Raw genomic sequence first — 23,612 nt, 5'->3', positions numbered from 1 at the left:
AAAGCTCGCACCAGCCAAAAACCCTTGAGCTAAGGCTCTACCCATACTGTCTCTCTTCCCATTACATCAGATAGAAGTTGCCTATCAGTTAAGAAAATATGGAAACCCTGTCTGAGTAACAACCCTATGAAACCCCAAGACTAGTTCTGATCCTCCAGGAATCTCTAGGAGGGGGCAGGAGTGTGGATGTCAAGAATGAATGAAGATCGACAACACAGATGAAACATTATGGTAAGAATATAACTTCTTTATCTGCTGTTGTCAGTCATCATTCATTCTTGACTGATGGGACAGAGTCTCCAGCTACTGTAGATCCTGAGCGGCCCTAAGGAAGAATATTCCTGAGCACCATAGAGCTAAAGGATACTCTTCCCCTGGAGAGCATGTCTAATTTGTAATGAGTGATAAAGGTATGTGTGTTAGCCCAAGTTGCAGCTGCGCATATGTCTTCGATAGAAGCTCTGGAATGGAAGACCGCTGAAGTGGAAACAGATCTTGTAGAATGAGCTCTAACTTTTGTTGGTAGTTTGAGTTTATTCTGGTTGTATATAAAGGTAATGCAGTCTCTTAACCATTTTGACAAGGTGACCTTTGATACCAGTTTGCCCAATCTGGTACCTGAAAAGGATAGAAATAGTTGATCTGATATTCTAGAGGATTTTTTTCTTTCCAAGTAAAAACATAATTGTCTGTGGATGTCCAACATATGTAAGCAGTACTCTCCTTTGTTTGAAAAATTTGGAAAGAAGACTGGTAAATCTATGGTCTGGTTGATATTGGACTCTGATACAACTTTAGGAAGGAAGGGGGATTGGTTCTGAGTGATACTCTTTCTTTGTGGAAGACGATATATGGATGATTCACACACAAAGCCTGTAACTCTACAATTCTCCTAGCAGACATGATAGCTACTAGGAAGAGGGTCTTCCAAGATAAAAACTTGAGGTCACAAGTGGCTGCTGGCTCAAAAGGCTAACAAACTAGGTATTGTAAGACTAAGGTCAAATCCCAAGGCCCTACTGGATCTTTGAAAGGGGGTTTTAAATGCTGAATGCCTTTAAGGAAAATTTTGCATAGATTAAAAGTCATCACTGACTGATCATCAAAACCGTTATGAAAATTCAAAATGTCAGCTAGATGAACCTTAACTGTAGACGTTGAGGCTCCTGATTGAAATAAGGTGACTAAGTAAAAAACAGAACTTTCACCACATGAAGGGTAAAGTAAACCAGTAATCTCCAAACAAAAAAAATAAAAAAAGAGTACACCACACTGATAACTGAGCTGGAACATTGCTTTAATATTACAATGGTAGACTAAGCACATTCACCTGTCAATCTCAGGCTTCATCAGAGTCTGATGAAGCCTGAGATTGACAGGTGAAAGCACTTAGTCTACCACTGTGATATTAAAGCAGTGTTCCAGCTCGGTTATCAGTGTGGTGTACTCTTTTTTATTTTATTGTTTGGAGATTAGGGTGACTAAGTATTCCAGGATCTTATCAAATGGTGCCTAGAAAGGGTCAATGCCATTAGTTCACATCCAAATTGAGAATCTTTTCCATTTGTTTAGCTAAATTTTTCTGGTGGATGGTCTATGGGAAGCCAGACATATCTTCTGCACCTGGGGAGGAAAGGTTGTTCTGCCTGGCAATTACTGGAATTGGAGAAACCAAGCCATCATCTTGAGATGTTGAAGGCTGGGATGCACCAAGCCTTGAGGATGAGACAGCAGGTACGGAGTTGGATCCAGAGTCTTTGGGCGGTGAACCAGGTGAGGCCAAAGAAAAGGAAACTAGACTTGATGGGCCCAGTAAGGTGCAATGAGAATCACTTTGCTTCTTAACCTTTGGGCTTTCCTCAGAAACTGGGGAATTAGTGGAATTGGGGGAAAGGCATACAGACATCCTGGGAGACAATCATTAAGAAGTGCATCTCTTGGGGGGTCCCTGCGAGGGGGAATTAGGGCAAACTAGTTGCTGCATTTTTGGTTTATGGGAGAGGCATACAGATAACAGCAAGGCTGTCCCCATCAGTGAACGATGTTCTTCAATATGTTATGATTAAGAGAGGCAGGAGGCAGAAGGATACACCTGCTCAGTTTGTCTTAAATCAAGTTGGAGTTTCCCGGGATATGCATTGTTATCAGAAAGAGGTTGAAGGTGATTACTCATTGCCAAACTCTTAGGACTTCCCAACATAGAGGGTAGGATCTGGTTCCCTCCCTGTTTGTTGATATACCAGACTATGGACATGTCTGATTGGATAACAATTCTCCCTGAAGGAAGGGCAGACTGAAATTCTTGCAACACTAAAAGCACTACCCACAGATCTAGGACACTGATGTGCAAATTGGCATCTTGAGGGGACCAAGTACCTTGGACAGTCTTCCCCAGAAAATGCCCCCCCATCTGGGAAGTGTCCGTGGTCACTACGGCCTTGGGCTGAGAGTGGGAAAAAGGATGACTCCATAAATTTTCTTCTGGCTTCATCCACCAAGATACCAAGATAAATCCTTTTTGCAGTGATTTGTTATCAAGACTGGATGGGATATGGGGTGTGTTAGAAGTGACTATTGCAACCCCAAGAGCCACTGAAGCAGCCTCGAGTGATACCTCACTAGGGGAACTAATGTTATTGTTGTTGCCATGGATCTGAGAAGTTGTAGTACCAGACAGCAGGAACTTTGTCTTGGGAGAGGATTATGTATAGTTGTGATCTTAGATTTAACAACCTGTGATGAGGAAGGGAGGCCACACAGGATATTGTATTTAGTCTTGCTCTGAAAAATTCCAGATCCTGCTTGGGAGACAGTTATGATTTTTCTTTGTTGACTGAAATGCCTACAGTTTCGGCAAGATGTAGTAAAAGTCTATGGTGCAAAGCAGTAGATGCCTGGAGGGAGTGGTGAGGAGCCAGTCATCTAGATATGGAAACACACAGAATCCCTGTAGTCTCAAATGAGTTGAGGCCAAAGGGCAGTGCTCAAAACTGGTAATGACTGGCTCCTAGCCAGAAGCAGAGATATCTTCTGGAGTGCTTGTCCATCTTTATGCAGTAATACGCATCCTGAAGATCTATAGAGCACATCCAGTCATCCATCTCTAGAAAAGGAAAGATAGACTGAACTGTGACCATCCGGAATTTTGTCTGTTACACAAATTTGTTCAATAGGCTGAGATCCAAGATTGGCATCCAGTCCCCTGTCTGTTTTGACACTAAAAAGTATCTTGAGTAGAATCCGGTTCCTATCTGGTATGGTGGGACTGCTTGGATAACTCTTTTTTGAAGCAGCTTTTGAACGTCTAGTGCTGCTAAATCCCTCTGACTGGGTGAAACATCAGGGATTTGCCTTTGGGGTTTGGGGAAAGATTGAAGGGAATTACCATAAGGTAAAACAAAAAAGGGGTAGAAAGCTCCAAAAAAGGGTCACTTGCTCAATAAAGTATCAAACGACACTAACTAGTAATGAAATTAAAGATTCTTAAGCTATTATAATCAGAACAAGAAGACATTTTTGGTGCTTAGCTGACAGCATTGGCTGACGTATCCAATTTTCTATACGGCAAAAGAAATCTGAGCTAATTAGAAGAGGCAATATGGGTAGAGCCTTAGCGTGGGAGTTTTTGGCTGGCATGAGCTTTGTATAACGGGCAAGTCAGTTCCGAGGGATCAGAACCGAACCCATCAGTCAAGAATGAATGAAGATTGACAACATCAGATCAACTGTTTCTGTAAGCAGGTAGGCTTGAAAAATAAGGCAAAAATATTAACACCATAAAAATACCAAGTTTCTTACACTGGAAAGGTATTAGCTTGTTTTTTCAGTAACAAATACTCAGCGGGAGTCAAGAAGTCTGTTGCTGAAGGCAGCTGTACATTGTGTTCTCAGTGAAATTTACAAAGATTCATTGCTGACTACTTTTACATAAAGACGATCTGTCTGCAATCTTGAGAGCTCTGAGCATTCTTTACTGAGGGAAATACAGAATTTACAGGTACAATGGTAAGCAGTTCAGTTAAACATAAATTTTAAAATTATGAGACATGAATAACAGATATCAGCCACTCTAGCAGCCTCAATACTTTACTACACTTAATGGAACAGTGTACACTTTAGTTTTATTTAAAGATAGCCAGTGCATTTTTTCTTAGGGATAAAAGTTAATGTTCCCTGAAATCATACAAGCTGTTTTTCACATCTGGGAGGGGAATACAGATAAGAAAAAAAAACACAAATGAAATCAGTTTAATTGGGAACACAGGCTGCAACATACACTTTAGCAAGTGTAACCTTAATTTTTAGGTTAGGTAATTCCTGTAAGTGCATCTGACGATTTGGGGCAACTGTTCCTACTTGGAGGGTTTAACTTAATTTTTTGGAGTGTGCATAGTTTTGTGTGTTTGTTTTATGCTAATAGGAGATGGGGATGCTTTGAAAATTTCTTTAGTTTTTTGTTAGAGGGTCTGCATTAAAACAAAAACTCTTGAAAATGTGACATAGGTTCAAATACAGATGAAAAGAAACAACTGTAAAAAAGATCAGCCTTTCAAACATTAGAGTGTGCATGTAACACAAAATGATTCCCTTCCCTTGCAACTGCATATTCCTTTGCATCCGTGAAGGCTACTACTTACATGATCTGATGGATGAATATTAATTCCCCAGGGACTGTCTTTGTGCCATCACCACTCTTTTGACAGATTCAGCCATTAGATGTCCTTGGTCTGCCTTCTCCCCCTCCAGGATGACCATACCAGTGCTCCTCATGTCACTCCCAAAAGACATATCAGCTGCTAACTGAACATGGATTACCTGACTCATGGTCAGGGAGAGCTTTATGCCAAAGAACTGACTGGTTGTCTTCCTTGTTATACTTTTATTTTACTAGTATTCCCTCCTTGCTATTTTGCTCAATGTGATCTTTTGTTATTAGTTGTTGCCATCTTTTTTTGCTCATGTCTCAGTTGAAAACAATATACGGAAATGAGTATGTAAATAAATAAATAAATAAATTATATAAAGTCTATGAAGCAAAGAGAAGAACTGAAGAAATGCCTGACTAATGCAGCCTATGTTGGGCAAGTCTCGTGTACCAGTCAAGCATTTGCACAATCCTGGTGTGAGGCACTTTCACTATTCTTAGTGACCCAAGTACTGAAGACCACTGATGAAAAACTGATTGGAATGAAGCATGGCAAATAGAAAGTAACCCATATGTAATGATTTACTGTAAGAGTAACATTCCAAGAAGAATGTTCAATATCTTTGCCTTTATTGCAGTTAACCTTGGAAGTGTCAAACAACTTACTGGCAGTTAGCAAAAGGAATGTGATCTTAAATGTGGTAGCTAACATTAATACATATGCTGCACTTTAGCAGAGAAATGTGGTATTTTTACCACATACCTCAACGACACATACCACAGATTCTTAAGAACAAAAACAGAAATAAGATAAAGTAATAATGCTGAACAGGCCTATAAAGAGCAGTGAATCAAAATAAGATTAAATGGATCACAGAACCTTTTATAAAATAATTTTCTATGCCTCTTGGTTAGTGTAGGTTTCATCCAGAATAATCAAATCATGGTAAAAATATATACAATTACTCAACTTACTTTTGTATTTTCATTAATTGCATTGTAAACAAATCCACTACGTGGTCTGACAAGAAGTCGTGCTCTTGAACTATGCAGAGAAGAGGATGCCATTTTCAAACTTGCTGGAGTGGCTTCAAGAATTTCATCATGTGTTTCCATCTGTTCATCCAAGTAAGCCTCTCTGAAGACATAAGTACATAAGTATTCATTACAGTTAGAGGCATCAACTACAGACCTCAAAACCTATTTTGGATGTGCATACCTATTTTCAGACTTGATTTAGCCCTTCACATGATATACCTACTACTTTTGGAGGTATGGTCCTGTTTTGGGGCTTAATTTATCCCATCACAAAATTTACTGAATTCTCCACTATCACACACATTTTGTACCTGTTTAGTATAGAGAAAAACATGACCAACATACTGATGGTATCAATAATTTAAACAAAAGGACTCACATGTTATGGCTGCCTTTTTCAGAAACAAAAATAAATGACTTTGTAAGGTAGATTGTTTGCAATACAACTTAACTCTACAGATTTTACTCTGTTTTAATAATATGCTTAGAGTTTTGTTATCATTTTTGATACTGAAGGTTTGGTAAAACAAAAATTATGTACTTACCATAATGCTGGATTCCTTTACCCTGATCTGTCCAATAAAACTGACAGGTTATCAACCTACTTGCCAGATCCAACCTGGCATTGCTGGTGCTCCAGCTGCAAGCTCCTCTACAACTTTTCCATCTCATAATCCTCCTGTGTAGCGACCATCCTCAGATCAAATTTGCTGCTTAATGCAGATTACTGTTGCCTTGGTGGAGAACAGCAGATGGTGCGAAGAGCTTCAAGACAGTCTTCAAGTCCTTAAATTTGGAAGGGGGGTGGAGGGAGGGATACCGTATCACGTAGATCAGAATGGTTAGGGTATGTACATAACGTCCATATCCTGTTCATCTGGTCCATTCAATCCAAATAATGGGTCAGAATCTCAAGCTATCTAAAACACTGGGTGGCACCATGATAGGATACCCTTGAGAACTGTTGCTCCAAAGGAAGCCTTGGACCTGCATATTATATCCAGCTTATGATGTTTGGGAAATGTATGCAACATAAACCAGGCTGATGCAGCACATATTTCATCTACAGATGAGTTTTTAAACAAAGTTGTGGGAGTAGTTACAGATCTGGTGGAGTGAGCCTTCAGTAAGACTGGTAAGGACTTGCTGTTGGATGTATAAATAAAGAAGATACAGTCACATAACCATCTGGTCAAAGATACCTTAGAATCTTTCCTTTCTAGTCTATTACTTTTAAATGAGATAAACAGTAGAGTATCTTTCCTAAATGATTTAGCTTTGTGGAGACAGAATCTCAACTGTCTGTGTACTTCTATGATTTGAAGGATGCGCTCTCTTCCATTTATATAGTTTGGTATGAAAATAGACAAATGTATAGGCTGGTTCAAATTAATTTCTGAGGCAAACTTGAGGATGATAGAATGGTTAGTTTAGAAGAACATCATGCCCTTGAGGAATATAAGATATGGAAGACTGGAAGACAAGGCCTGTAATTCTGAAATTCTTCTTGCAGAAGTAACTGCCACCAAAAGTAGGTTTTCCAAGACTGAATTGCAACTGGGAAGATGAACTTGGTTCAAATGAACTTTCTGTTAATGGTTCTAAAACAAAATTAAGGTCCCAAGAAGGATCTGTTTTTTTTTCCTGGACCGCACAGTAGAAAGTTACCTTTCCAGAAGACCTTACACAGTTTATGAGGAGCTACAGAATAGGAGTCAAAGCTATTATGATGGTTGGATATGGATGCTAATTGAGCTTTGATCATAGAGTAACTGCACCCTAAATCCAATAATGTGAAAAAACCTGGCGTATTTCATGAACAGAAGCAGAAAAAGTGCTTGACTGACTGCCCAAATTTGCTATTGTATACTGTAAGAGGGGATTCTTTTTTAGATGCAGAAAGTATGTGAATGACATTCTAAGATAAAGCTAGATCCTTGACTATTAATGTAGGTGGAAAAAACAGTCAGTCAGTTTGAGATTGAGCAAGTCTGGATAATGTTGTCTGGATGGGAGAAACAGAAAAGATCCAGATAGGGATTTAAAATCCATGGGAGCTTCCTCCCATGAAGTCTTAATAAGGGGAAATCAAATCTACTGTGACCAATATGCAGCAATGAGAATCACAATGGTTTTGCAGGCTGACGATGTTTGTAAGAATTCACAACATCAGGGGAAGTAGAAGAAAGGCATAGAGAAGTGTGGTATGCCACTAGCAACCAAAGTGTCACTTGGGGACTGTTAGAGGGATTCGAGAAAAGTAGCTGCCATGTTTGGTGCTCTATGGGAATTCAAATAAATCACAGCAAGGCTGGCCCCAGCAGCTGACTATCTACAAGTTACTGCCAGACTGAAAGGCCATTAATGAAGCATCAGGATGGATCTGTTGAGTCTGTATACAAGGAATTGGTATGATGTGATTAGAAAATATCCAAGGGCATGTTGTCCATCTTCATGGAAATCATTCCTGGAAGTAGAAGTTCCTGGAATTCCTGCAGTACTACAAGGACCACTCTCATCTACAGAAGACCAATATGAAAATTGGCCTCTGTCTGATTCCAAATTCCTTCGACCATCCTTCCCTCAAAATGTCTTCTCACCCCAAACTGGTGGCATCTGTGTCAATCACCACCCTTGAAGGAGTAATGAAGGGTTTTTCTGTGTGAATTTTAGAAGAAGTTAGCCACTATTTCAAATGAGCCTTGCCCCACTGACTGATGATGATTGGAGTAAAGGGATGGTCCAGATTGGACCCTGAGTGGACAATGAAGGATATTCATGTGCAAATGAGCAAACTATACCATAACTATCATGGAGGCCGTCAATCCAAGGACCTGAAGTACCAATGTTGCAGGCAGAGAAGAGTGAGTCTAACCCAAAAGTCTGACAGTCTGAATTTGTTCAGATGGGAGAATCTTCTGCATTTTGTGGTGTCCAGATGGTATCTGGCAGACAGAATGGCTTGAGTTTGTTGCAGATTTCATTTTTTGCAATTTACAGAAATACCTAAAATGTGTATAGCTGTAGCAAGAAGTCTCTGACTTTAATATGAGATTCTCTGGTCATAGCAGGGAGGAGTCAGTCATCCAAATATGGGAACACTTGAATCCCTCTGAGTCTCAGATGGCTGTGACTACTGAAATGCACTTGGTGAACACCTGAGAGCTGTGATGAGACCAATAGGCAGGGCGCTGAACTGTAAATATTTGGATGCCCTTGCTATCTTGATGTGGAGGTAGACAACCTGAAGATCTTCTGAGCACATCCAATCATCTACCTTCAGGTAGGGCATAATCACTTGCACTGTGACTATTTTGAAGGGGGGCTTTTTGACATCAAAGTTTAAGCCACTGAGGTCTAATATAGGCCTGAGGTCCTTGTTCTTCTTTGAAAGTAAAAATAATTTTGAATAGATGGCAGACCTTCTTTGGTCTGGTGGGGTCTCTTGGATGACTCTTTTTTTGAGAATGAAATTATCTTTTGGCTGCTTTTCACTGGTTGGGTGGTACATCTGGGAGTAGCTGAGACTGACTGAGTATGGGATGGGAAAAGGGAATATATATATATAGCCTCTGCATATTATCCTTCTCACCCAAGAATCCTGCATAATGGTGTAGAATGTGAATGGTCAAAGCATGTGTTCAAAGGAGATTGAGTATGTGAAAACCTGTATGTATTGATTTGAACTCTGTACTATGAACTATTAAGTAAACTGTGAATAGTGGAAAAGTATTGGAAAACAAGAGCCTGTCTGATAGCAGGAAATGTGCCTTATATGGAAGTGTATCTGATTTTCTATCTCTGGAGATATAGTAATGTTTACTCGGATCTGAATTGGCAACGGCTGCGGTAGCTGGGGATTGAACGAAGTACTGCTAGTAAAAGGGCCCATGACAGAATTTTCTGTTCTGGCAGTGTTTCTTTCATTTCCTGTACTTGTCTGCTTTACAAATTTGGTATTGATGTTATAGAAATGTAATAATTCCTCTCATTCAGTTGTTTGAGGTAAGTGGCATGTATTTTTTTTCTCTTTTCTCTTTGCTATTGATTGTGCAGTATGAGAGTGGGATAAAACGAAACACTGGCGACGTAAGAGTGAAAGGAGATACGAGTGTGGGGAAAGCAACGTTTACAAAACGTCATAGCTACCTCAGTAAAATACAGAATAGCTTATCGTGTGAAAATGGGAGCGAGTGTGGGAGCCATAAAAGAGCCAGAAAGAGGTACACCAGCTGGTTATATGTTTTTTCGTGTGTCCCAGCACAGTTGTATGTTTATAAGTCAGTGGGTCGCCCTCACTGAGGACAATGGTAAACTCACCTTTCCAGAGAATGGTAGTTTTAATAAAAATATTTTGCTTAATCTCCAAGGGAAATTAAGAAGAAAAGGGAGAAGAATACCAGGGTTGTGCTGGGCAGCACTTAATGATTGGATGACAGAGGCGAAAGAAAGAGAAAAGGATTCGGTTATGAGTAGTTTAAAGGATAATCAGCAGAAATTAAAAGAGCAACTGAAAGAATTACAACAAACTGCTAGTAATTTAGATATAGTAAACGGTAAATGTTTGAAGGACCCACCCTTTAAGGAGCTTTATCCTGTGAAGGAATTAGCTAAATTACAGATAAATGAATCGTCGGAAGACGGTAATGCTTGACTCCCCCCACCACCAACTGCACCACCGATTGCACCCCCGCAGTATCAGCCCCCCCTCGCTCAAAAAGGAGCGGAAGCACAGCAGCCAGATTCCACCACTAAAGACCCCACCCCTAAAGAAAGAGAATGAGCAGTGGATAGTCACTCTAGTGACTCAGATCCAGACACAAGCGATAGAAAAAAGGGACCAAAAACTCGTAGTAAGACTCATAAAGAAGCAAAATCTGTAATGTATTTTAAAGCTAAACCCTACTATAAAGGTAAAGGAAAACAACATTTACACCGATGAAGGCTTTTTGGTCAGTTCCCCGCTATAATTGACAGTGGGGACAGGTATTTTGGACCAGATAAATTTAATCCCGATTCAGGGTCGGAGTCGTCAGACGATGACAGATTGTTACCTTTGAGGGAGGTACCTAACCCGGCTCATGCTAGAAGTGCACAGGAACCACCGACCATTGTAGTACCTAGGGCATGGTCGGCGGTTGATTTTCAAGCCATTACTAAATTGTTACTGCCTATTCATACTAATCCAGCTAAATTCCAACGTGTGCTGGCAGGACATATTTGTTTACAAAATCCTACGATAGAAGAAGTTAAGGCAGTTCTCCAGTACGCCATACCAGCTGATCTGATGAAACGGATTTGGAACTATGCCAATGTCCCTACTCTGATTCTGAAACACGACTCACATGGAGATAATGGGTTCAAAGCGGTTAGACAGCGTTTAGTAGATGCTATCACAATAATAGTTCCACCCACACCCAACTGGTCCAAAATCAAGTCAGTTCTTCAAAAAGAAGACGAACCTGTGGACGAGTATTTAAATCGTCTCACTGAAGCCTTTGAGGCTTATTCTGGGTACCCCGAACCCACCGAAGGGCCGGCACAAAGTGGATTGTCGGCTGCTTTCGTAGATGGGTTACACCCACAAGTACGAGATAAGCTAAAAGAAGTGTGTTTAAACTGGCCTAGTCTTGGAGTGCACAAATTAGTTACACAAGTGCAACACCTCTCCGACCACTTAGCACAGGAAAAAAAGGACTTACAAGAGAAATTGGTTAAGGCGCAGATTCAGATGTGCACTGCCTTCAGGCAGCATGGACAGATAGGACGTATACCGGGAAGAGGGAGAGGTAGACGCCAAGGGGCTGGAAACCATAATAGACAAAACTGGCAGGAAGATCGATCAGCCACACCCCAAAATCAAACGGAGTGTTTTAATTGCGACCAAGTAGGCCACTGGCAAAATGAATGTCCGTATCTGGCTGAGCAAACTGCCCCACCCACTGCTACATCACCTCAGTGGAATTCTAATTGGACTCCATCCAATTGTTAGTCATCACAATGAAGGTTCCCTGAGCAAGGACAACAACAGTTGTGCCCTTTTATACCTGTGGATCAAGATAGACCACATGTTATGTTACTTGTCAAAAACAAACCGTACCCCTTCTTTTTTTTTTCAAAACAGGTTTATTGTTTTAACATATAAGAGAAATATCATAACAATTTTATACAAGTAATTAAAAATGAGTATTATTATAATATTCAACAAAACAACTAAAGTATTTACAAAGACATCCACTACAATCAGATCAATTAATTAAACAAAAATACCATGCTATTGAAATTAAAATTTTTTTAACAAATTTTGTAAATTATCCCATACAATATAATAAGATGTTTTTCTATTTGTTCTTGTCCTAATTGTGTTTATTTCCATATGGCACACTATATTCATAACATTTTTAAATTCAATGAACGAAGGAGGTGTATCTGAAATCCAATTTCTAGTTATTATTTTCCTAGCCACTGCTAGAATAGACCATAACAAGGGAAGCTTAACCTTTTTAACACTTTGAGGTACAGGTGTGTTGAATAATATAAGAGATTTAGAAATAATGAAATTATCTGTAAAAGAGCCTGCAAAAATTCATTAATTGACTTCCAGTATTCTTTCAATTTTATACAGTCATAAAACATATGAGCCCAGTCAGCATTAATTTCTACATTACATCTCTTACATAAATTATCTTTATTATTTATTTTATTCATCATCAAAGGTGTATAAAAAGATCTATGTAAAAATTTCCATGTATAAAGTCTCCAGACAATGGAAGACATAGTTCTATAAGCAGATTCCAATATATATTGTTTATCTTGTTGATTTGGTGGGTCCCCATTAATAGAAGTGAAATAATTCCAGTATGAATCTACACTGTAAAAAGTTTCTTGTCTGATAATACCGTACCCCTTCTTGATTGATACTGGAGCATCCAAATCTATGTTAGCTGGTGAAGCAGCAATAAATGTCCCCCCTCTCCAATAATGTAACCAGAGGGGTATGTGTCTCTGGCATTCCTATTGAATATTCTGAAACCATACCAGTCCCAGTGACTTTGGGACCTTTGCAAGACAATCATGCATTTTTAGTAGGACCCTCAGCACCTTTAAATTTATTGGGAAGAGATTTGCTCTGTAAGATGGGAGCAACTATCTTCTGTACCGCTGAAGGAGTATATTTACAAGTTCCTTCAGACAAACAAGATAGCATTTTGGCTACTTTAGATGAAAACGTCACTCTGCAAACAATGTGTATGCAGTCTGACCTCGATAAGAATAAGCATTTAACCTCATTACCCTCTCATCTATAGACCACTCATGATAATGATGTTGGGTTTCTAATTTCAGCCACTCCTGTTAAAATAACCTTAAAACCTGGAGCAAAGTTACCTCGGGTACCACAGTACCCTTTGACGGTAGAGGCCACATCTAGTATTGCCCCCGTCATTTCTGCCCTTGTGCAACAAGGAATTATAGTACCTACAACAAGTCCATGTAATACCCCAATTCTACCGGTAAAGAAACCTGGTAAACAAGCTTACAGATTTGTGCAAGACTTGCGAGAAGTCAATAAAGCTGTCTTGCCTGTTTTCCCAATCATACCAAACCCAGCTATGATTTTGAGCTGTATCCCACCTACAGCATCTTGTTTTATGGTTATAGATATTTCATCAGATTTCTTCTCTATCCCAGTACATGCAGATAGTTAGCATTTGTTTGCATTCACTTATAACGGCCAACAGTACACTTGGACCTGACTACCTCAAGGGTATGTAGAATCTCCAACCTTGTTTTCCAGAGAGATGCATAGACAACTGCAGGATTTTCAATTACCACCACGTTCAGTATTAGTTCAGTATGTAGATGATATTCTTCTTGCTTCACAAGATACCCAGTCTTGTATAGAGGACTCACTTCTAGTTTTAAGATTTTTAGCCGAACGAGGTTTTAAGGTAAATAAATCTAAATTGCAGTTTACTCAAGAAAACGTACAATACCTGGGACATATCATTTCCACAGGTTCACGTCAAATACTTCAAAGCAGAATCGCCTCCATTCAGACTGCTCCCTGTCCTGTAAATCAGAGACAACTCAGGGGATTCCTCGGCCTAGCAGGTTATTGTAGACAGTGGGTGCCCAATTTTTCAGAAATTTCGGCCCCTCTGTTACAGATTTTAAAAAAGGAGGTCACAGACCCTCTGCCTTGGTCCCCTGAACATGAAACCGCCTTTCGGGCTATTAAAACTGCATTGATTAACCCACCTGCCCTGGGGCTCCTAGATTACTCTAAACCCTTTGTTTTCTTCTGTTGTGAAAGAAATAAAACTGCCCTGGGCCTGCTGGCGCAAGCGTGCACAGGAGGCTATCAACCAATAGCATATTACAGTACTCAGTTAGACCCTGTTGCTTCTGGCTACCCATCCTGTTTACGTGCAGTAGCAGCCGCTGCTGTTTTAATAGATATGGCAGCACCATTGACATTAGTGCATGACACTATATTAGCAGTACCTCATGCGGTACAAGCATTACTTTTAAAAACAAAGTCTCAGTATCTTTCTAATGCTCGCCTCACTAAATATGATTCAAGTTTATTAAGTAGTCCCGCTATTCAAATTGCACGTTGCCCACCACTAAACCCTGCTTCATTAATTCCAACTAGTGACGAGGGCGAACCACATAACTGCATGCTTGTAGTTAACACTGTTCTGTCTCCTAGATTAGATTTGCAAGATGTTCCTTTGCTTAATCCTGATTTAGTTCTTTTTGTGGATGGATCCTGTTTACGAAATAATTTTGGCGAACTTCAGGCTGCATGGTCAGTCTGCTTGCCATCTCAGGCTTTGCAAACTGGACAATTACCGCCTGGCACTTCCGCACAAGCCGTGGAATTAGTAGAACTTTCGCATGCATGTAAAATGGCCAAAGACAAATCTATTACTATTTATACTGACTCACGTTATGCCCATGGTGTTGTTCATGATTTTGGTACCCTATGGAAGGAAAGGGAGTTTTTAACATCCTCTGGGGCACCAATAAAAAATTACCTGTATATTGATCACCTCTTGCAGGACTTATTATTACCTTCCAAAATTGCTTTTGTCAAGTGTGCAGCTCACCAGTCTAATGACTCCCTAGTAGCTAAGGGAAATAATTTAGCTGAGTGGGCTGCCAAGCAGGCTGCTCTTTCGAATGCTGTTCAGGGAAAATTTTTGCAGTCTATTTTACAAACACTTACTTTTGACACTACTCTATTGAAAGCTTTACAAACTGAAGCATCGGAATCAGAAAGAAAAACATGGCTGGCCCATAACTGTTTTCAATGCTCTGATTCAATTTGGCAGCACCCGGATGGCAGATTAATTTGCCCCACATCCATGTTAAATTCTCTTATAAAAGCGTACCATTTGCCAGCTCATGTTGGGGTACAAGCATTGATTAAACAAATCCAGAAGGATTGGTTTGCCCCAGGACTTTCTGCTTCTGTGCAACATTCTTTGAGCACGTGCTCCATTTGTTTACAGCATAACATTTCAAAGGGCACTCTGGCTCCCGCTCAACCTGTGCCAAAACTAATGGGACAGTTTTGTGCCTTACAATGGGACTTTATTGAACTTCCTCCTTGTGCTCGTTTTAGATATGTTTTGACTATTGTTGATATTTTTTCGGGATGGTTAGAAGCCTGCCCATGTGCTAAGAATGATGCTATTTCAGTTGCAAAAAAGTTGTGTTATGAATTGATACCTCATTTTTGTGTTCCTTGTCAAATATATTTTGACCGAGGGACACATTTTACTGCCAAGTTAGTTGATTCATTGTGTACAATGTTAGGCATTACTTTGAAATTTCATTGTCCATACAGACCACAAGCATCAGGTATTATTGAACGTATGAGCCAGACTTTGAAAACCAGACTTGCTAAAGTCACTTCAGAAACAGGCCTAACATGGGTACAGGCCTTACCACTAGCTTTACTTTCTATGCAGTCACAACCGCATCCTACTAAGGGTCTTTCTCCACATGAATTCCTCATGGGTCACCCTTTGTGTATGCCCACGACACCACCACCACCACCTATTTCTGAATATGATGCATTTGATAATGACATTCTTTTGTATTGCAAATCTCTTGTTTCTTTCTTACAGTTTCACCACCGACAAGTAGCAGTTGCTCAACACTTTCCTGTTCCTGACCCTTTTCTAGCATCTGCTTTGCAACCAGGGGATTGGGTCTACGTTAAATCTTTCTCTAGAAAAACAGTGCTCCAGCCGCGCTGGAAGGGGCCCTGTCTGGTTCTTCTAACTACGTCATCTGTTGTGCGACTGCAGGGATCTACAACTTGGATACACATTTCACACATCAAAAAAGTTGTGCCGTCTGAAGATCAACAGCCTTTACCTTTTTAAACTCCAGATTCTCCTCCCATTGCTACACGTACTCACAGTAGAACTGTTCCAGTACCTGACAATGCCTAATATTTACCCTTTTGGAAAACTCCAAACCTCTGACACTACATAGACTCAACCACCATTTCCACACAAATACTGGACAATCATTTTGGTGGTCATTCTTGTTGTACTGTTATTTTTGCGGTGGCCATTTTTATTTCCTACTCCATCGACGCATCATACCAAACGAGCCATTTGGCAGCCAACTTTCAACACCTATCATGCCATCGAATATGTTTATGCTTCTACATTCAATGTCTCTAACTGCTGGATCTGCACTTCTATTCCCTCCGTACATGGGGGATTGTCATTGGCTGTGGCTCCACTAAGTATCATTGATACATGGACTAGTCTACTTGACAAAACTGCTAACATTACATCCAGTAAATCTATTGCATTACAACTTTCTCTCCGTCGCAATGGCACTCTGTGTTTTCGACGGAATTACTCAAGTCAACATCACTGGACTCGAAAAATGGGACAAAGCATCTGTAATATGACAATTGAATACCAGTACAATTATACAGAAGGAAAACGTTTAGCCTCGGGCTCTCGAGTTTCATTTGATGCCATTCAGCTGATATTGAGAAATGCCTCATTATTTGGTTCTTGTAATATCGTATTTCTTGCCATATTCCATGGCATAACCCACGGGCAGTGACAATACTTCAAATGTTATCACCCTGGTTCAAGACTGTTATTTTATATGCGGAAGAAGGGCCTATAAATGGCTACCGGAGAACTGGTCTGGTAGCTGTTTCTTAGGTTATCTAGTCCCAGCCATCAGACATACATCTGCCTTACCCCAAGGGAAAATTCGGAACGTGCAAGAGGTTAAAAAGCCTACCAATCCGTTAGGCCAAATTGATGCATCATGGATTTATCATCATGACTTAGCTCATGCTGGCACCAAAGGACTATCTCATATGGACTTGGGTGATGATGTCATATCTTGGGCTGGTATAATCCCAGCATACGGAGCAGCAAAATCAATCTGGGAACTGAGAAAACTGTCTAAGTTGCTTGAAGTATTAAGCAATGCCACATTTTCTGCCTTAGAACTAGTGACTGATGAACTGACTGCCATAAGAGCTGTAGTCCTCCAAAATCATATGGCTCTCAATTTCATCCTAGCAGCGAAAGGCAGAACTTGCGCTTTAATCCAGGAGGAGTGCTGTACGTTTATTCCTGACAATCATCACGAAATTGAAAGTCATCTCGAACTCATTCAGAGAGTCTCCGAACTCTCTAAGGCCAAGGAGGCCGACAACTCAATGTGGGCATGGTTAACTAACCTGTTCTCAGGTTGGGGAGGTGGACTTTTAAAGTTAATCCTATTAATCGCAGTATTAGCTCTTATTGCTTTTCTTGTTGTGTTTTTAATAAAAGCATTGATTTTGAAATTAATGTCTTTCAAGACTACTAAAAAGGTGCCAAAGTTTTATATGCCTGCAGTTATGGATGATGGAATAAAAATATGTGACAATGTTGAAGGAACTAGCCACATGATTATGTTAGACTTAGGACAAATGTATGATAGACTAAATTGTGATGCTTACAAAGCATCAAATGGGGGATTGTAGAATGTGAATGGTCAAAGCATGTGTTCAAAGGAGACTGAGTATGTGAAAATCTGTATGTATTGATTTGAACTCTGTACTATGAACTATTAAGTAAACTGTGAATAGTGGAAAAGTACTGAAAAACAAGAGCATGTCTGATAGCAGGAAATGTGCCTTATATGGAAGTGTATCCGATTTTCTTTCTCTGCCTAGAGATGTAGTAATGTGAACTGCTTCAAGCCTATGGGTAAACCACTGATTGGTTAATTGTCTTTTGTACTATTTTAATTGGTCTAGTTCATATTTTTCTACTGTCAGCAATATCACCAGCATATAAGCTTATGCATTCCTTTGTTCAGGGAGTCTCCCTGGTACTTTCCAGTAGGCTCCCACGTGTGTAATAAATACCACTGAAAGAGAGGAAGAAGTGTCTTGTCTTCATTTAAGGTAAAATGCAAACATAACAATGGCCATCAGCATGGGCAGGTGAAAGAGTAAATTTCTTCTGACTACTCCCAGAGAGAAGTAGCTGGGCAAAGCTTCAAGGCTGTTACCACTGTCTGTCTAAAAAGGGACCCATATATCTCTGGTTCAGCAGACCACCTCAACCTCTGCGTAAGCATCCATCCCTGTCTAAAATGTTGTCAAAGGGCTGTCAGGGTTCTTAAACCAAAAGTATTTGGACCCTTGCTGATTCCTATTACAGGATTTATGCAGGGTTTCATATTTGACTCTTATTGCACTCATTGTCTTTCATTCCTACTTGCACTTCAGCAATGCGTTGGTGACGAACAGACCACTGTGTTGATAACATCCATTGAAGAATTCTCATGTGAAATCTGGCCAGAGGTAGTAAGGTGATTGCTGCTGACATTGATCCTAGAGCCTGAAGGACCAAGCAGGCTGAGATCTTGGTACTGCAAATTATTTGTCTGACCTGCAATCTGATAGTCTGCACTCCTGAGAGAGGAAGAGAACCTATTACTGACTTTGTGTTGAAAACTGCTCCTATGAATTCTAAATTTGGAGTTGGTTGTAACTGAGACTTGTCATAATTTATGGTTATCCACAGATGAGAGCAAATCTGGAGGTCCTGATTTCTTGCCCTTATTAACAGATGCCTGGTCGGGATGGTAATGAGCCAGTGGTCTAGATATGGAAGCACCCAAAATCCCTGCAGGCTCAAGTGAGCTACTACTACTGCCATGCATTTTGTAAACACCCTGGGGGCTGTGGTGAGGCTAAAGGGCAGAGATCTGAACTGGTAGTGACTGGCTCCCAGCCAGAAGCATAAATACCTTCTGGATTGTCTGTTCATCTTTATGTGATAGTATGCATCCGGAAGATCTATTTAGTACATCCAGTCATCCTTGCCCAGAAAAGGGAGAATGGACTGAACCATGACCATCTGAAACTTTGTGTGTTGAACTGACATGTTCAAGTTGTTGAGATCCAGAACTGGTCTCCAGGCCCCTGTTTTCTTTTGCACTAAAAAGAATCTTGGGTAAGTTCCTGATTCTGTCTGGTCTGGTGGGACCTCTCAAATGACTTTTTTTCTAGCAGCTTTTGTATTTGTATTGCTGCCTCTTTCCTCTGACTGTGTGGAAAATCAGAATTTTTTTCTGAGAGTTGGGGGTGGAAAGGAAAAGAGTATTATATAAACTCAGGAAATAATCCTCTGCACCCTAGTATATTTTGTTATTTCTAGCCAGGCCCTATGGTGCAGGGATAGTTGACCCCCAATTGGTCCAGAGGTGGACAGTTGGGCCTCCTTTCAGGAGCACTGGAAGGGTCTGTCACACAAAAAATCTCTGAACCCCTGGTTTTGCAAGCCTACTCTACCATGGGGGCATCGTCGTCCATTTCAGTTCCTCCCTCTGCACATAGGGGAACTTTCTCCACGTGTGTGTCTTGGAAAGGACCCGGGGACTTCCTAAACCACATTTTCTGACTACCTCATTGATTCCTATAAAAGGATCTTTGAGGGTCAAAAAACATTCAACTACTGCAGAGAGGGTCTTTCCACCCTTTTGACACCTAGATAATGTGTCCTTCACTTTGGGCCAAACAAAGAAGTGTCATCAAAGGAGCACTGACAAACGAGGACATGAAGGGCTCCACAAAATCACATAAATGCATCCAGGCATGCCTCCTAATGGATATGCCTGAACCCCCTGCCCTTGAGGTGCCTTCAGCTACATGCAAAATAAGCCTCATGGATGAACTTGAGAAAGATTGGAGGGTAGCCAAGTGAGAAGTCACAGATGTTTGGGCTGCAGCAGAAATGGTCCCTGAAAGGGAAGTTGAAAGTTCTTTGATCAAATCCCTTTGCAACCTAGTAAAATGTGCCAAAAAGTTCAGTGACCTAAGAGCAAAGGTCGCTGAAGCACAGACACACTTCCCAAATCTGTCCATCACCCTAGGCTCCCAGTTAGGGGAATGAACAGAGGAACTCTTTTCAGCAACTTCCTTCTTGGTGGCCACCGCCATGACCATGGCATCCACAGCCATCCCTTTAGCTCAAAATTCTTTCCCCGCAGGTTGTGCTAGAATCCTATCTGGCCTTTTGAGCATTGGTTCAATTGCACCAGGCTCCTTCCACGCCCACAGACAGACCAGATCAATAAGCTCATTGGCAGGCAGAGTAATCCAGGATGTAGATGGGCCAGCTCCAATGGCCTCCAGAAATACTGACTCCTCAAGTGAAGAGTTGCTGGGGGTCCAACCACCTCTCTGTTTCAGGATCTCAAGGATGTCTCCAAATAAGACATCTTCTGGAGGTGATCATGGGGACCCTTCAACCTCATTAAAGTCCATATCCTCAGTGACTGACTCTTTTGGAGAGTCCAAGTGCCTCCTCTTGCACTTTCTCATGCTAGGGACTTCCTTGGTGGGATGTTCCAGGGAAATGTCAGAAGACAATATGAAACCCTGCTGGGTAGACTGGAGGTCTCAAGCTTGCTACCCCTATGGAGTCAAATGATAAGGCTCCAAGTTTAGAGACATCTGGGTGCTGGACTGAAGATCCAAGGGGGTTGGGTCTGTCTCTCATTCCTGTCAGAGCAGAAAACACCCTCTTCACAACCTGGAAGGCAGACCACCCCAAGGAAAGAAAAGACCTCAGCACCAAGAAGGCAGCCTTCTGGACATCTGTCTCCTCCCACCCTGAAAGCAATCTCCCCAAGGAGGAAATCAGAGCCAATCTGTCCAATGCCAAAGCACCAAGACGCAGAGATGGCTCTAAGACATTTGGAGTCAATTCCAGTGCTTCGGATCCAACAAGAAAGCTTTTGCTCTGAGAGTCCTCTGGATCCAAAGATGTCAGAGTCATGGTGCTCAGAGTTAACTTCTGATCCGAAAAAGAAGTTATGTCTTACCATAACGCTCCATCTGTGTTGTTGATCTTCTTCAATTCATCACTGATGGGTTTGGTTCCGAGGCCTCGGAACCATGTCGGCCTAATACCAAGCTCGCGTACACCAAAAACTCTTGAGTGAAGCTGCTACCCACAATGCCCTTCTCTCTGTTACCTCAGATCGAGTTTGCATAAGACATATAGAAGTAAAAGCAGAGGACATTTCTGTGCAAAAAGCATGAAAACACCACAAGGACCCATGAGATCCACCAGGAGCCTTTGGTGGGGGATAGAGGGTGGGATGTGATGAATGGAAGAAGATCAACACAGATGGAACACTATGGTAAGACAAAACTTCTTTATTTGATGTTGTTAATCTTCTTCCCATTCATCACTGATGGGACAGAATCCCAAGCTACCTGAGAAACCTGGGTGGCCCTTATAGAAGAACATTCCTGAGCACATTGAGCCAAAGGCCGCTCTTCCCCTGGAGACCATATCCAACTTGTAATGTTTGATGAAAGTGTGAGGTTTAGCCCAAATAGCTGCTGCCCAAATGTCGTCCATAGAAGCTCTGGAGTGAAAAGCAACAGAAGAGCAACAGAAGTAGCTATAGCTCTAGTTGAATGTGCTTTGATATTGTGAGGTTTAGGCTCATTTGTACATGAATATGAAAAAGCAATACAATCTCTGAGCCACTCTGATAAAGTGACTTTTGATACAGCATATCCCATTTTTGGACCAGAGAAGAAAATGAAAAGTTGATCTGACTTGCGGATAGATTTAGTCCTGTTTAAGTAAAAACATAGTTGCCTATGTATGTCCAATGAGTATAGGCAGTAGTCTCCTTTATTGGAATAGTTTGGGAAAAACACTAGGAGTTCAATGGATTGGTTCACAGAGAAATCAGAAATCACTTTGGGGAGAAAAGATGGATTAGTATGTAGTGATAATCTGCCTTTATGAAAAACTAAGTACAGGCTCTTGATGCATAAGGCTTGTAATTCTGATATCCGTCTAGCTGATGTAATAGCTACCAAAAACAGAGATTTCCATTATAGGAATTTGAGATCACATTTTGCAGCAGGTTCAAAGGGGGATAAAGAGAGAGACTGTAGTACTAGGAAGAGATTCCATGCCTCTAATGGACGCCTGATTGGAGTTCTGCTATGAAATACTCCTTTGAGGAAGGTCTTGCATAGGCGGGTGGAGATGGGTGGAGTGTCCTCTAATCCGTTATGTAAGTTGGAAATAGCTGCTAAATGGACTCGTATGGTAGAAGCTGATGCTCCATTCTCAAAAAACTCAGAAAGGTATTGAAGTATAACAGAGACCGGAGCTGAGAAGGGATCTAGCATCTGTACTTTGGACTAAAGAGCAAACCTTTTCCATTTATCTCTGTAAAGTTTTCTGGTGGATGGCTTATGGGAGGCCAGAATGATATTGCAAATAGGTGAGGAAAGAGTTTCCTGCCTGGCGACTAACGGAAGTGGAGAAACTAAGCTGTCAGCTTGAGAGTGGACAGATTTGGGAGAGTCAACCCTTGGGCGTGAGAAATTAAGCCCGGCCGAGTGTCCAGGATCCATGGAGGTTGTAAAAGGTGAGGCCGTAGAAAGGGGAACCACACTTGACGAGGCCAAAATGGGGCAATGAGGATCACCTTGCATCTCAACCGAATTGCTTTCTTTAAAAATAGAGGTATCAAGGGAACTGGAGGATAAGCATAGAGGAGACCCGTGGGCCAATCATGAGTCAGAGCGTCTCTCAGGGACTCCCCCTCTGGGGGAAAGAGGGCAAAAAAGCTGCTGCATTTGTTGTTGGAAGAGGAGGCAAAGAGATCACAGCAAGGCTGGCCCCATCGGCTGAAAATTTCTGCCGTCACATTTGGACTGAGAGGCCACTTGTGTGAAAGGAGGATGCATCTGCTCAGCCTGTCTGCAATCACGTTGGAACTCCCCGGGATATGCATTGCTATAAGAAAGTGGTCGGAAACTATTGCCCAGTGCCAAATTCTAATGGCGTCTTGACACAGGGTGTAGGATTTGGTTTCTCCTTGTTTGTTTATGTACCAGACTACTGACATATTGTCTAACTGAATCGCAATCGTTCCCGATGGAAGGAGCGGATGTAATGCCTGCAACACCAACAGCACTGCTCTCCACTCCAGAACATTGATATGCAGGTTGGCCTCTAAGCTCGACCATGTGCCTTGGACTGTCTTTCTCTGAAAATGGCCCCCCCCCACCTTATCAGGGAAGCATCCGTGGTCACTGTGGCATTGGGTTGAGAAATCTGAAAGGGGCAACACCAAAGTTCTGCATCTGGCCTCACCCACCAGAAGAGATCTTGCTTGCAAGAATTGGTAATGAGGATATGTGAATTTAGGGGGTGAAGATTTGCCAACCATTGGTACAATAGGAGCCATTGTAACAGTCTCATGTGTAATCTTTCCAGAGGAACTATAGGAATGGCTGCAGCCATGGACCCCAGAGCCTGGAGAACTTCTCTTGCTGACACCCTTCTTTGCCAGAGTATCACTCGTACTTGCAATCTTAACCTCTGAAGCCTGT

The 23,612-nt window shown here is 41.3% G+C and overlaps 1 protein-coding gene across 1 annotated transcript in view; it reads right to left on the bottom strand.

The window, feature by feature from the left end:
• The window catches only part of LOC122796931, a 906,278-nt gene that overhangs the window by 115,421 nt on the left and 767,245 nt on the right, over positions 1-23,612 (bottom strand). The window contains exon 6 of the mRNA XM_044065700.1: positions 5,621-5,783. Coding sequence (XP_043921635.1) covers positions 5,621-5,783 — 163 coding nt within the window. The remainder of the gene's footprint in view (positions 1-5,620; positions 5,784-23,612) is intronic.

Source organism: Protopterus annectens, chromosome 3.part0 (assembly GCF_019279795.1).
Source record: "Protopterus annectens isolate FY-2018-M chromosome 3.part0, PAN1.0, whole genome shotgun sequence".
Lineage (NCBI taxonomy): Eukaryota > Metazoa > Chordata > Ceratodontiformes > Protopteridae > Protopterus > Protopterus annectens.
Note: the sequence above shows the minus strand (reverse complement) of the source record. Positions and strands in the feature narration are given on the sequence as shown.